Source organism: Artemia sp. Qi Xiang Cuo, chromosome 4 (assembly GCF_049724085.1).
Source record: "Artemia sp. Qi Xiang Cuo chromosome 4, ASM4972408v1, whole genome shotgun sequence".
In the NCBI taxonomy this organism is placed as follows: Eukaryota; Metazoa; Arthropoda; class Branchiopoda; order Anostraca; family Artemiidae; genus Artemia; species Artemia sp. Qi Xiang Cuo.
The window spans coordinates 81,698,381-81,714,593 of record NC_142797.1 but is presented as its reverse complement, the minus strand read 5'-3'; the positions used below and the strand labels follow the sequence as shown (position 1 = coordinate 81,714,593).

At 34.8% G+C, this 16,213-nt stretch overlaps 1 protein-coding gene across 2 annotated transcripts in view; it reads right to left on the bottom strand.

The window, feature by feature from the left end:
* The window catches only part of LOC148953508 (sarcalumenin), a 141,186-nt gene that overhangs the window by 65,776 nt on the left and 59,197 nt on the right, over positions 1–16,213 (bottom strand). The window contains exons 3-4 of one of the 2 annotated variants that reach the window (XM_089088576.1): positions 15,312–15,434; positions 5,322–5,747 (exon numbers count right to left, since the gene is read on the bottom strand). In XM_089088576.1, coding sequence (XP_088944702.1) covers positions 5,322–5,747; positions 15,312–15,434 — 549 coding nt within the window. The remainder of the gene's footprint in view (positions 1–5,321; positions 5,748–15,311; positions 15,435–16,213) is intronic. The other variant, XM_089088577.1, reaches the window with a different exon arrangement.

Below are 16,213 nucleotides of genomic sequence, written 5' to 3'. Positions count from 1 at the left end.
ACAGGCCAAAAGCCTTTGTGGGGGTTTATAGTTTTTTTTCTGTTTCTTTTAAATAAATTGATTGATTGAAACGATCAGATTTCACAACCTTAGTACCATAAACCCTACATAATTACACTCTTTTCAATGTTGGAATCTTGACATTTTTTAGGTGGTTCATTTCGTCTGAAAGTCCCTTAGAGCAACATGACAAGTGTAAACATTCAACCGCCTCTTCTTTCGTTCCATCAGTATAAAATTAAAGTTAAACAGTCCATCAACTTCAAATAGAGCGGTTAAACAAATTGTATTGCTTCCAAGGAAACAGTAAACACAAAGAGAAAAAAGGTGCCAGAAATTTCCTTTGGCAGCCTAGCCGAATATGGAAGGTTCCGTTGTTTTTGAATTGAAAATCAAGTATTTTGCAGGAGGCACGCCTGAATAGAGTCTCAGGCAGGTTGACCAAGAATTCAATATTGACATAGGGCCGTTAGACTGCCCAGAATGAGAGGCAAACAAGGCACGCCTACCTATGGTCTTAGGAAGGCTGACCAAGAATTTAGAAATGACACAGGACGATTAATTTGCTTGGAATAACAGGCAAATAATTGTTTAAACCCATCTTCATCTTCCAAATAGTGCCTGTTCATTGCCCAAGCTCAGCCCAACATTCTGGGCAAATTTCAATTTTTCAAATTTCTAGGGCAACTTGCCCGAGACTCTGTGGGCGGGTGGGCGTTATGTTCGAAAAAGCAGATTTTTTTCAGCTGCGAATAAAATTGTAGGCCTTGTTAAAGACACGACGCTCAAAGCCTGATCTTTTGTAAGAAATTTCAAAATAATTTTCCTATTGAGCAAAAATTTTTATTCCAAATTTACAATTTCCTATAATAAAGGCTACATATAAAATTTAAACTCATCTCGCCTGCAGTGCCTCTTTGAGCATTGTGAGTCATGTTTTGTTTTAAATATAATCATCTGGTTTTAGCATTAAAGTACAAAGAAAGTGAAAATGAAAGCTGACTCTTTAAGTTGCTTATGTGGAATACATATCTTTAAAAATATACAAAAAAGTCGTGAATTCAATTTTTAATGAAAATGAACTCCATCTACAGTATATTTAAAAACAGAGAGCTGGGGAAAAAATCGGCAAAGACATAATGGCAGCAAAATGCTAAAGAAGTTGTAGCTATCCTTTAAAGGTGTGGCTGTCAATGGGAGTCACACTATTATTAATGTTTGAATCTTAAGGATGGAAAGAATTGTCAAACTTAAAGAATTAGTTTTGCATATTAATTTTCACGGTTCAACGGTTGACAAAAATTTGGTACTGCCTTAGAAACTTCACAATTACGAAATAACGAAAAGAAATATCGGTACTTTTGTCTTATAGCCACCACACTCAAGATCTTGTATCGCAAACATAGAGAATAATAGCCGCTTTTTATGGTCTTTATACGACACAATATTAGCTTGTAGCTATATTTTAATTAAATATTTAGTTGGTATTTTGGTTAGGTTAAGGTTCCGTATTTAATATAATGCGGTCTGGGCGACCCCCTTCCATAATTCTTTGTTGTAGTTTTCATAATTTTGTTGATAAAGTATTATATTTTCATCATATTTTGTTTTATTTTATTAGCATTAACCAAACTTCTTTTCTCGACAGAAGTTGAGTGTGGTGGCTAAAAGACACAAGTACTGAAATATCTTAGAAAATCGTTGTTTTCAGGTGCGGATAGAAATAAGATGGCCAGGAGGGGAATTGTTTATTTTATTTTGATCTCTTTGGTACTTTCAGAGGAATCAAGTGCTGAACGTGAAAATGAATATTTGTCCATCTGAAGTTGATTGGCTGAACTTGAATTAATTAATTAATTAATTAATAATCATTTAATAATTAATTAATCAATTAATTGTGAGGCCAATTTGCTATGCTAAGTATGGCAACTCCCAGGAAAAGCTGAGAACATGAAGCAAAATCAGATGAACTTATTTAACTGTGGGCGTGAAAAAATTGATATTTTGAAGCTGATCAGCAACTTCTGAAATATATTGGGTAATATGTACTCATTGGAACTTGGCTCAATAATAAACATAAATGTATTAGGTTTCAGCTACGCCAAGCATTGAAAATATGAAAATTTGACATCAACTACTTAAATATCTAACCCTGCTTTAGTACATTCCACCGTTCCCTAGTCTGCGGAATAATTAAATAAAAAAACAAGTTTTTTTAACTGAAAGTAGAGGAGTGACTTTAAAACTTAAAACGAACAGAAATTATTCCGTATATGAAAGGGGCTCTCTCCTCTTCAACACCTCGCTCTTTACGCTAAAGTTTTTTTATTGTTTTAAAAAATAAAGTTTTTTACTTTAAAGTTCAAAAAAAAATAAATTTCAAACTTTTGCGCAAAGAGCGAGGCGTTGAGGAGGGGACAGCCCCTTTCATACACGGAATAATTTCTTTTCGTTTTGAGCTTTAATGCTGCTCCTTACCTTTAGTTAAAAGAACTTTTTTTTTAAATTTAATAGTATTAAAGTGCGAAGAAAAGTGAAAATGAAATCTGATTCTTTGAATTCGTTATGTGGAAACTCATACACCTATAAATACCTTTAAAAGTATACAGAAAATCAGAAATTCATTTTTTACTGAAAGTTACCTCCTTAAGCAGTTATGTTTCAGTTACGGGAAGTCACGGCCTCGTACTGTCAAGTAAAGATCAATACACTGCTCTACTACAGGCATATTATACCTTTATGATAAAAAGAGTACAATGACCTACACTCAAGGGTCTGGATCCTGTGGGTTTGTCCCTCCCCCTCCATATATCTCCCATCCCCTTATTGTGCCTAGGTATTCCTCCAAATCTTAACAATTTTCCGATTAGGCATATTGGAATCACTGGAGAAAGCGCTGGAGAGACGTAGCGTTTTCTTCCAGCTTATTAAAAGCACAAACATACGAACCAAAAGATGGCGTTTTCATAGAAAGTGGTGTGTTCCTGACGAATAATTTAATAGTGATAAGACATGGACAGTTGACAAAGAAAAGTTGTTTGGCTAAGCCAAAGAAGTCGGTTGGCTAAGCTATTAAGCAGCATGAGTGTGATAATTAAAAGTGCGACATATACCATTTTCAAAACATTTCAGGAGAGCCAAAAAACAGACATAAAGTTTGTTGGGTGTGGTCACTTTGAGGCATGAGATAACTGGAGATAAAAGGAACCTAATCAAAACCAACTTTGTATGGTCTTTTCAGTGGTATAAATTAAATTGAAATATTCCGAGCAAATTCAAAATTATTCTATTTTATGGCATATGTCTCTTTTTTCCTATAGATAAGATAATCTTCTTCTGTCAAGACTGGCGTATATCTCTTTTGTATCTTTGTAAGGGGATAGGATATGAAAATTCTGACTGCATAATTCGATTCCTCGTACTGAGATGAAACATGAAACTCTTTATTTTTCTTTGAAAAACTTGTTTTGTGAAAAAAGTTTTTTAAATCAATTTTCGTTCGTTTTTTATTGACATAGTCTTTTTCATAGAAAAAATAATATTTTATATCTTTTCAGTTTCTTTCTATAAGAATCTATAGTATGGGTTGCTATTTGTATATGGGAGACACTATTTCAACAATTTTGAACAGTATTTTTAATTTCAACAGTATTTTTAATTTAATTTTATAGCTTCTGAAGTTGACCTGAAAAATAAAACTTAATACCATTCCCAAATACATGATCATAGTTTCTGATTTGGTTCAAAATCCACCTAAATATTCCTTAAAAGCTTCACCTTAATACCCTTAGCTTGCGCAGTAGCAATAGTTGTAGCAGCATTAGTAGCAGTTTGCGCATAACACTTTTGGTTTCTTCAACATCCCCTTCAACACACGCTGAAAGTTTCAGCTTAATACATATCATCAACCATTCCAGAAGCATTTCTGATGCGTCCGCTTGACAACGTCGCTTGAACAAAGTCGCACTTTTAATTATCACAGTAGAGCATATTAAGTAAAATCACATGAGCTTCGACATCTGTTGTAAATAACTCCAAAAACTCCGAGCTAAATATATTCAAAATCTTAGAAGCAACATCTTAATCTTGATCAAGTCAGCATGAAAAACACTCACACTTAGTGTTAGTCTAAAAAGAAGCTCTAATTTGAAAGGTGCCATAAAATATGGCCGTGTTAAATAATACGTTTAGTTTTAGGTTGAAAGGTGCTACGTCCTTAAGACTTTAATTCTAATTAGGATTCTAATTAAATTCTAATTAAGACTTTAATTCTTTAATAATAATCTAATCAAGACTTTACAGATTAGGCGGTAGTTTATTGCTGCGAAAGCAATACTTAGTAGAATTAAAATTGGTTTTTTTTTTTCTAAAATTATTTACTCAGGGACATGCAAATCTGAGTTTTGAGCTACTGGGACATTCATATCCTGTGGACAAAAGAGTCAGTAAAAATGTGCATTTGTGGGTGCAAATGTGAAAAATGTGCAGGTGCGCCTGGGGTACAAGGGAAATTAACTTAGAGAGTAAATTCTACTAGTGAACTTAGGTAAATAGCTGGTTATTTAGTAGCGCACTTAAAGGGGGGGGGGTTGGTAAACATATTTCTATGGTAAAACACATAAATGGTTTTTTATAGCGACTCAAAACATAATCCGTCTACAACAAATAACAGACGTTTTCAAAAATATTATTTGACAAAAAAGTAACAATAATAAATCATTAGACTTTTAACATTCTACTTCTTCTAATGTAAGCTCATCCTTACCCACTGGTCTGATAGCGATTTTATATAAAAATTAGGTTTCAAGTGTTCTGAGTACATAATAGTATCTGAACTATTAATATTTACGCTTAGATTGTTTTTACTGAAACAGACAGTATAAAATTAAATTTTTCAACTCACTGAACTACCAGAACAATTATCGCATGATTCTATTTAAGTTACATGTAGAGTTTTAAGCATCTCAAACATTTGTGATTTAAAAGGGCTAATTAGATTTAATAAGTCAATACCTTTTAAAGAAAAAGCGCTTTTATACAGTAAAATTACAAATTTATGTGAAAAAGGGCGGAAATAATTTTCGTTCAGTTAGAAATCAAGTAGCCTTTACTGATAGCAACAAATCAACACATATTTTAAATGTTTATTTCCAAACCAACACCTTTTCATGCTATTGGGGTCATACCAAGGAGAAGCGTTAATTAAGCCCCAGAATAAAAACTGTGCCAGAAATCATTCATGTTTTAAAGTAGCAGGTGAATACAGGATGAGGGCGTCCTAAACTTAAGGTGCATTGGAGACCAAAAACATTCTCTAATACCTTCCGTTTTTGTCGCACCATCTTCAAAACCTTCAGTATCTTGGATAACACCCATTTCTTCCTCCTCGTCATCTTCTTCTTCTTGACTATTTTGTTCAACCTCTTCATCTGCTTGATTAATCTTATCTTCAAGCTCTGTTGGATCAAGATTTTCGTCTTGACCAGCTTCCTCTTCGACACTGCTCTCACCGTTTTCATCTATCTTGCTAGAATTTTCTATTTCCTCTTCTTCAATTTCATCACTGTTGCCATCAACTTCCTCTCCCAGCTCATCTTCTCCCTCATCAACCAACAGTTCATTTCTATTATCATTCGATTCTTCTCCGTTGTACTGGTTACCACTATGACTTTCAACTCCTACCACATCGTCATCTCTTGGCTCATCAAGGGCATTGTCGCTATCAAGTTCTTCGTTGTTATCGTAAACTTAATAAATCAATAATATTGTTAAAAAAATAGATATTTTTCTTAATATTGTGCCGAAAAGTAATAATTTTAAGAGAGTTTATTAAACTAATAATTTTTGATAAATCATGAAGTGTTTCTACATAAATCAGAGAAGGTTGAGGCCACATTTTATGTTATCCTTATTTTGTGCTTCAGTTGGTAGATCCTGCCGGGTAATAATATTTATAATTTGTATGGATAAAGCTCAATGAAAAACGGAATAGATTAACAATTAAACTAGTTCTGGGATGTTCAGGCTGGAAAAATTACCCGTCGTCCCAGGAAATGTACCCTTTTCGGTGCATATTCCATGAAATGTTGATTCTAGAAGGAGGACAAAACACTTTTTAAATTACGATATTGGTTTATTGTGGCATCTGGGGGTCAATGTTTAACAATGAAAGGGGTCAAAAGCCAATTCTGGAGGAAATATTGTTTTACCCTACCCCCTTCCTAAGGAAGTTTACTGTTTTTGGCACGTATTCATCGAACCGTTGGGTCTTAAAGAATGGCAAGATACTTCTCAAATTACGCCATTACTCCTGGTTTTAATAAGGAATCATTCCTATATGGCTTAATTTTATTTATTATCTCCACTTTTCAGCCCTTCCTTTGGCACTTCCCTAGGGCGTTTTCCCAATGTGTCAAGATTTGGACGTTCTCAAACGGAGTTATAAGAGGCCACCATAAAGGATTTAAAGGAATTTATAATTTAATGAAGGTACGAAAGACTTAAACTTTAGTTTGGGCCACAGGGGGAGTATGCACAGCTGTGTTGGCCTAGAGCACTATTGTTTCGCATTGAGCTGTTAGCAGTAGTAGTAGTAGTTATTGTAGTTCGGAATACCACTACTGCTTTTGTAGCTTTTTAACGCTATCAACGGTCTTTAGCTTGATGACAATAAGAGATGGAGCTTTGAAACTTTAATTTGGTATCAGAATCGTGGAATGAGAGGAGAAGTTCCCCTCAAATTTTCAAAAATTTCCAGCAGTCCTCTAGAAAAAAATTAGTCCTTTTTTCTAGTCTCCTCAATACTATAATCAAGAACCAAACTAAACTGTTCTAGTTCTAAAACTGACTTTATAAGGGTCATACGATATCTGATGCCGGTCGAACACGAAATTAGAGTCCTTAGACTGAATATGCTTTATCTCTTTTAGAAATAAATAGGAAACAATTATGAAAGAATTAACCTGAAAATCAGAAATAGTTTTACTAATGTCCCAAGCTAGGCGCACTCGCTAATACCTTGGGAAAATCCCGAGCTAGTGTTACTAGTGTTACTAGTGTTACTAGTGTTACTAGTGTTACTATTGTTACTATTGTTACTAGTGTTAATAGTGTTACTAGTGTTACTATACCCGAGATTAGTTGACTTTTGGGGTGCCAGAATCTTTGAATTTATGTCATGAGGGAGCATGGCAGAAAATATGGTGAGAGCTCAGCCAAAGTTTGTGAGAAACAAAAACTAGTGTTTCAGTTATATATTTTTGGAACTGACCACGTCTGGTCTTTGTGGGGGTAGGATCACTTTATCCTTGTTATCAGGACATTTAGTGGAAGTGGTTATAAGATGTCCGCCAAATTGGCTAAAGAGGGTCCATAAATTTTTGTCATCACGACATTTGCAAGAACAAGATATCTTATCTCGGCCAAACTTGGCGGAATTATGATTAATTGTCCTAATTGTGCCCAATAGGAATTCATACCTAATAAAAAAAAACCCGTTAATTCTTCTTATCAGGATGTCTACCACATAATATTGTTCAATCTCAACAAAATTTGATTAAAGATAATAGCTTTTGTTGTTGTTTGGCTTATCAGAGGCCTGGGACTGATCTCAGCCTTGTAGAAAAAAGGGGTTAGGGGTACGCAAATTATTATTATCAGGGAATCCGTTAAAGCGGTCTTTGGATCTCAACCAAAGTTAGTCGGAGTCGGAACTCATTAGAAGTAGATAATATTCTAGTTTTGCTTAATCATGCTTGCAGCAGTAGTTGCAATTTAATAAAGAGTGGACCACGGCCCATAGTAGCCAAAATTCCAGTGACAAATATTTCCCACACAATGCCATCTGGGAAATAGCCATACTCATTCAGATTCAACTGAACATTAATTTGAAATCACATGAACAAGCTATTAAGAATTTCGAAAAAGAACCGTAAGCTACTCAAGATGACGACCAATTGAAATTAGCTGGAAGCTTACACTCCTCTACATTGAACAATAAGGAAAACCACATTTTACGTAAATAGATAGCACTGATAGGTTTACTTTTTTCCCAGGGGTGATTGTATTCAACCAGTTGTTATAGAACATTGAATGGGCTCGTAGTTTATATCCAAACGGCTCAGATGCACGAGATGTTTTGGGACTTAAACGAGCTCTATTATAGGACACCTTGTCCAGAATTGGCCGACAATCAAAGAGGATGTTCGGTAAGCGATACCCACTTAGAGAGCTAAGAAAAAGAAAACATTAACAAAGAAAATGTTGGATTGATACGATCATAGACGCAGGTGAAGAACATCTAAACAATTGTGCTAGATTTAAAGGAAGATTAACTGAAAATAGATATCAACCAAAAATAAGGATGAATTATTGAAAATCGAGAGTTTATATGTAAACAATAAGATTAACGGATTAACAAAATTCCTTCAATCTACAAAATCACTTCAGAAAAATTTATATACATATCTATCTATACCTGAATTGTTCCTGGCTCATCTAGAGTATAGGATAAATCCAGCCTTCAAGAAGAGAGGGAAGGAATTTCCTTAATTTTTGGAAGGGGGTGTCAGATACCAAACGAACATGGTAATAAACAAAAACTATGCTCTATGTTTACATTCTGCAGATAATTAAATACTTGTGAGGGGGGGGGGGTAAAGATATTTCTTTGTCAGTCTAATTGCTAGGAAAAGCGGTAGAATTTTAATCAACATATGCTCAATCTCTGCAGTTACCGGAGTCCATACTTGATCTGCGGTTCCTTTTGTAAGGGAAAGGCTGTATTTTTGTCATTAACTTCCATAAAAAAGGACAATTATATCTTTATTAAATTTGATAGGGATAAATAACTATGATTTGTGTTGCGCCTTTAGAGTGTTTAAGTCCAGACTAACAGATTTAATCGCTTATGTTGCTCTAAAGCAGTGACCAATGAGTTGGATTCATAGCAACATTTTACAGAGCCTTAGGGTTAAAAGAAAAAGGTTTCACATTAAGTAAGTGAGGATCTTCCGCTATGGCATGAAGAAAGGCTTGAGACTATTTTTATTGAAAACAAAAATGATAAATCTGATCAAAATATACTTGTTGATATAATAAGTAAAAAAACAACAACAAATAAACAAGCATCCGTGCATCTTTCTTCTGGCAAAAAACATTAACTTCCACATTTTTTAAGAAAGGCGCTTCAAACCCGTTCAGTAGGGCTCTTCCATTTGCTGAATTTAATTGTGTGATTTTCATTACGATAGCTTGACTTTCTGGGGCTCCTCACCCACTTTTTGAAATCAGGAATATTTTCTCAAGCTTGCAGGTTTTGATGGGAACATTAAATTTAGTGAATTTTTGGGTTTGGTTACTATTGGGCCGATTCGCTCTTTACTTACAGTTTGGTACCACGAACTATTTGAAACACGCTAATATAATGAAGAATATCTTATTGAGGAGATGGATATTTGAATGGAAAATTTCAACAAAGATCACAAACATAAAGTAGTAATGGGGAATTTCCATATCGACCTGTTTAAAAACCAAACTCCTGGATTGTCTTATTTCAATGATTGTTTCTTTCCAATCCCCTATAATGATTTCTAAATAAAATGCTAACATACCTGTGACTCTGATCAATAATATATTTATGGATGGAAAGCTGCTTGTCTGTTAAAATAATGATATATTACTTACAGATGGATCCGCCCATCTTTTCCTATTAGTAAAATAAGAAACTCTTATGGGATGATCAGTTAAAATGATAAATAAATAAAAATGATATGAAAAAACAATGAAAATTGTAAATTCGTCCCTGGTTCAAAAAGGTAAAATAAATTTTTTTAATGAACTACAAGCAAGAAGGAGGATTTTTGCCAGCCCAAAGGATGTTGCACACAGTTTAAGCGGATATTTTTCAAGTGAACGTGTGAAGCTACGTGATGGTGCTCGAAAGAGCTTAAAGGGCTCCCAAAACAGTTAATAAGTAAAAACGTCTGAATTGTCGACATAAACAAAAAAAAAACATTGAGAATTGTAAATTCACCCCTGGTTCAAAAGGGTAAAATAGAAATTTTTTACTGAACTACAAGCAAGAAGGAGGATTTTGACCAGCCCAAAGGATGTTGCACACAGTTTAAGCGGATATTTTTCAAGTGAACGTGTGAAGCTACGTGATGGTGCTCGAAAGAGCTTAAAGGGCTCCCAAAACAGTTAATAAGTAAAAACGTCTGAATTGTCGACATATACAAAAAAAACATTGAGAATTGTAAATTCACCCCTCGTTCAAAAGGGTAAAATAGAAATTTTTTACTGAACTACAAGCAAGAAGGAGGATTTTGACCAGCCCAAAGGATGTTGCACACAGTTTAAGCGGATATTTTTCAAGTGAACGTGTGAAGCTACGTGATGGTGCTCGAAAGAGCTTAAAGGGCTCCCAAAACAGTTAATAAGTAAAAAAGTCTGAATTGTCGACATATACAAAAAAAAACATTGAGAATTGTAAATTCACCCCTGGTTCAAAAGGGTAAAATAGAAATTTTTTACTGAACTACAAGCAAGAAGGAGGATTTTTACCAGCCCAAAGGATGTTACACACAGTTTAAGCGGATATTTTTCAAGTGAACGTGTGAAGCTACGTGATGGTGCTCGAAAGAGCTTAAAGGGCTCCCAAAACAGTTAATAAGTAAAAACGTCTGAATTGTCGACATATACAAAAAAAAGCATTGAGAATTGTAAATTCACCCCTGGTTCAAAAGGGTAAAATAGAAATTTTTTACTGAACTACAAGCAAGAAGGAGGATTTTTACCAGCCCAAAGGATGTTGCACACAGTTTAAGCGGATATTTTTCAAGTGAACGTGTGAAGCTACGTGATGGTGCTCGAAAGAGCTTAAAGGGCTCCCAAAACAGTTAATAAGTCAAAACGTCTGAATTGTCGACATATACAAAAAAAAACATTGAGAATTGTAAATTCACCCCTGGTTCAAAAGGGTAAAATAGAAATTTTTTACTGAACTACAAGCAAGAAGTAGGATTTTTACCAGCCCAAAGGATGTTGCACACAGTTTAAGCGGATATTTTTCAAGTGAACGTGTGAAGCTACGTGATGGTGCTCGAAAGAGCTTAAAGGGCTCCCACAACAGTTAATAAGTAAAAACGTCTGAATTGTCGACATATACAAAAAAAAACATTGAGAATTGTAAATTCACCCCTGGTTCAAAAGGATAAAATAGAAATTTTTTACTGAACTACAAGCAAGAAGGAGGATTTTGACCAGCCCAAAGGATGTTGCACACAGTTTAAGCGGATATTGTTCAAGTGAACGTGTGAAGCTACGTGATGGTGCTCGAAAGAGCTTAAAGGGCTCCCAAAACAGTTAATAAGTAAAAACGTCTGAATTGTCGACATATACAAAAAAAAACATTGAGAATTGTAAATTCACCCCTGGTTCAAAAGGGTAAAATAGAAATTTTTTACTGAACTACAAGCAAGAAGGAGGATTTTGACCAGCCCAAAGGATGTTGCACACAGCTTAAGCGGATATTTTTCAAGTGAACGTGTGAAGCTACGTGATGGTGCTCGAAAGAGCTTAAAGGGCTCCCAAAACAGTTAATAAGTAAAAACGTCTGAATTGTCGACATATACAAAAAAAAGCATTGAGAATTGTAAATTCACCCCTGGTTCAAAAGGGTAAAATAGAAATTTTTTACTGAACTACAAGCAAGAAGGAGGATTTTTACCAGCCCAAAGGATGTTGCACACAGTTTAAGCGGATATTTTTCAAGTGAACGTGTGAAGCTACGTGATGGTGCTCGAAAGAGCTTAAAGGGCTCCCAAAACAGTTAATAATTAAAAACGTCTGAATTGTCGACATATACAAAAAAAAACATTGAGAATTGTAAATTCACCCCTGGTTCAAAAGGGTAAAATAGAAATTTTTTACTGAACTACAAGCAAGAAGGAGGATTTTTACCAGCCCAAAGGATGTTACACACAGTTTAAGCGGATATTTTTCAAGTGAACGTGTGAAGCTACGTGATGGTGCTCGAAAGAGCTTAAAGGGCTCCCAAAACAGTTAATAAGTAAAAACGTCTGAATTGTCGACATATACAAAAAAAAAAATTGAGAATTGTAAATTCACCCCTGGTTCAAAAGGGTAAAATAGAAATTTTCTGAACTACAAGCAAGAAGGAGGATTTTGACCAGCCCAAAGGATGTTGCACACAGTTTAAGCGGATATTTTTCAAGTGAACGTGTGAAGCTACGTGATGGTGCTCGAAAGAGCTTAAAGGGCTCCCAAAACAGTTAATAAGTCAAAACGTCTGAATTGTCGACATATACAAAAAAAAACATTGAGAATTGTAAATTCACCCCTGGTTCAAAAGGGTAAAATAGAAATTTTTCTGAACTACAAGCAAGAAGGAGGATTTTGACCAGCCCAAAGGATGTTGCACACAGTTTAAGCGGATATTTTTCAAGTGAACGTGTGAAGCTACGTGATGGTGCTCGAAAGAGCTTAAAGGGCTCCCAAAACAGTTAATAAGTCAAAACGTCTGAATTGTCGACATATACAAAAAAAAACATTGAGAATTGTAAATTCACCCCTGGTTCAAAAGGGTAAAATAGAAATTTTTTACTGAACTACAAGCAAGAAGTAGGATTTTTACCAGCCCAAAGGATGTTGCACACAGTTTAAGTGGATATTTTTCAAGTGAACGTGTGAAGCTACGTGATGGTGCTCGAAAGAGCTTAAAGGGCTCCCAAAACAGTTAATAAGTAAAAACGTCTGAATTGTCGACATATACAAAAAAAAACATTGAGAATTGTAAATTCACCCCTGGTTCAAAAGGGTAAAATAGAAATTTTCTAAACTACAAGCAAGAAGGAGGATTTTTACCAGCCCAAAGGATGTTGCACACAGTTTAAGCGGATATTTTTCAAGTAAACGTGTGAAACTACGTGATGGTGCTCGAAAGAGCTTAAAGGGCTCCCAAAACAGTTAATAAGTAAAAACGTCTGAATTGTCGACATATACAAAAAAAACATTGAGAATTGTAAATTCACCCCTCGTTCAAAAGGGTAAAATAGAAATTTTTTACTGAACTACAAGCAAGAAGGAGGATTTTTACCAGCCCAAAGGATGTTGCACACAGTTTCAGCGGATATTTTTCAAGTGAACGTGTGAAGCTACGTGATGGTGCTCGAAAGAGCTTAAAGGGCTCCCAAAACAGTTAATAAGTCAAAACGTCTGAATTGTCGACATATACAAAAAAAAGCATTGATAATTGTAAATTCACCCCTGGTTCAAAAGGATAAAATAGAAATTTTTTACTGAACTACAAGCAAGAAGGAGGATTTTTACCAGCCCAAAGGATGTTGCACACAGTTTAAGCGGATATTTTTCAAGTGAACGTGTGAAGCTACGTGATGGTGCTCGAAAGAGATTAAAGGGCTCCCAAAACAGTTAATAAGTCAAAACGTCTGAATTGTCGACATATACAGAAAAAAAACATTGAGAATTGTAAATTCACCCCTGGTTCAAAAGGGTAAAATAGAAATTTTTTACTGAACTACAAGCAAGAAGGAGGATTTTGACCAGCCCAAAGAATTTTGCTAATAATTTATGTGGATATTCTTCTAGTGAAGGTGTGAAGTTACGTGATGGTGCTCGAAAGAGCTAAGAGGGAACCCAAAATAGTTCAGTCAGAAATTCCAATAGAGAGTCAGTTCGTTTTTAATCCTTGTGACGTAAAGAATTAGGACAAATTATTAGTGCAATGCATTGCAATTCAAGTGGCGTAGATGCGATTTCTCCTAAGATTATCAATTCTGTTAAACCAATTATAAAACAATCGCATGTCATTTAATTTATGGTCCAATAAAAAAAGATTGAAAAAAGGGGTCTCCCAGAACGTTCTAAAGACGCTAAGAAACTTGATCGCATAAAGGAGATACGAGAGACGGACCTTAAACACAGGACCTATCTTCATCCTCCCCGTTTTTATGAAATATATGAAAAAAAAAATGATCTAGACTAAGCGATCATGATAAAAACAATGAAATTCCTATAAATAATCACTTTCATTTAAGTAAATTTACAAACTAAAACGACAACTATTAAGATTGTTCAATGGCAAAATACAGTATTAATGCCAGCTACACTATTTTAGATCTGAAGAAGGCGTTTAGCGTGATTGACCATAAGCAGCTCCAATTTAAACTGGAAAAGATTTCCCGTGACTGGAATTAGTTTGACTTGGTTTGAACGTTACTTGAATGGCCAAAAGCAGGTTTTCGTGAATGGGTCTTTAACTTCTGTACCTAGTGGGTAACCAAAGGAGTACCAGATGCTGGTATAATCCTTTTTGCTGAAGACACTTGTAGCTGCTTCGTCAACTGACCTACGTTTTGGTACAATGAGAAAGAAATTGCCTGATTTCATTGGGTGGACAGATCTCAATCTTTTGATTATAAGTTATACTACCGTGAGTGGACTAAGTTTTTGGAGCTTTTTTAACATGATGAATGTGCGTTGTTTAATATTTTATTATCAACAATCCAAATTAAAATTCGCCCACGATCTCAGCGCAAAACGGTTGTATTTACTTTTTTGGGTAAAAATACTTAAGAGAATTTTTTTTTGTTTTGTTTTGAACTTGAATATGTCACCACAGGGTTGCCACACTAGTGATATATCATTATTTTTAGTAATGTAGTTCTGTAGTTCTAGTTCTAATAATGTTATTTCTAGTAGTTCTAGTAATTTATCATTGTTTCTAGTAGTTTTTATATTGCCTAAACAGAAAAAAAAACTCAATCAGCACATAAATCCCTAGACAATTGAAAAAAACCCAACTAAATCAACCAAAAAACCACTAGATTATTTTCACGGGGTGGCAACCCTGTGTCACCGTAATGTACCCCAATCCAAAGACCCATGCAGTATACAGTGGCGAGTTCAGCCTTATTAATTCAAGAGCTGCACAAGATAAATTTTTCTTACTTTTTTATAACTTGATTTCTGTATTTGAAAAAAGGGAGATATAATGTATTTCGGAACAGAGACTGGACGAGAAATCGAGCATCTTTATTTATGAAGATTGATTAGAAACATCATTTGTCTAAAAGTATCACAAAATGAATTTTGATCTACCATAACAATGTTGCTGTTATAAGCACAAATACACTAACACTGGAGCTGTGTACCTATTAACAGTTTTGTTCTCAAGGGAGAAGATACTTATATGTTACACTACATAATAAACAGCACTAAATAAATCATACGGAACTGAAAAAATTTAGACGTTTTCATTTGATTCATACCTTTCCCCGCGGCTTCTTCATTTACTGTTTCTCCTTCTTCTGCGTGCGTTTCCGCGTGTTCATTTTCTCCTGCACTGTCCTCTTCTCTAACGCTCTCTATTGCCTCTACTGGGTCGTTACCGTCTGAAATTACCGTCGCAAGTAGATGGGTTAATGTCACTAAAAATCTCTAACTTAACAAATCTATAGAATTAACATAGAATGTTATAGAAGTACACGGCATAGCAATAAACGTTATAGAACGCTGTAAACGTTGTTGAGTGTCACAGAACAATAAATGCAGAACTGCACAATCAACATACCTGAAACCAAAGGATATATCTCATAATTTCATAGCTTACAGCTCTTCCTTCTCTAACTCCACTGAAAACCCTTCTTTAAAGATTAAATAAGAAAAAAAATATCAACTAGCTGAAAAAATATAATTTTATCTTTAAATATGTAATACAGACGATCATACCAAATAGTATTTGAAGTACATGTGCTGAAACATTTTTGGCTGGAATTCCTGCCACTAGGTGCTGGAATGTGGGTAACCTTTCGGAATTAATAACAAGTACAATAGCATTTAAACGAGTCTTAATTTTTTCCAAATAAACAAGAGAATAAACGACTTGTTTTTATCTCATTGTCCAACTTCCTTTAATTCGATTAATCTACTAATTTTTTTAATTAAACTTTATTTTTTATCCTACCCTACTTGTTATGATATAAACACGACCGTTTCTTCAAACAACCCTAGTTAATAAGGAATCCTGCTCCCTCTAGACAGGCTCCAAGGAGAACCAAAATTCATTTTAAGGGAGAAAAGATATTTAAGCCTTTCGATTTTGCGCATGTCAATATATATCCCCCATTGTACTTCCTGGGTGAAGGTCCATGAAACGGAGATTAGTACCGCC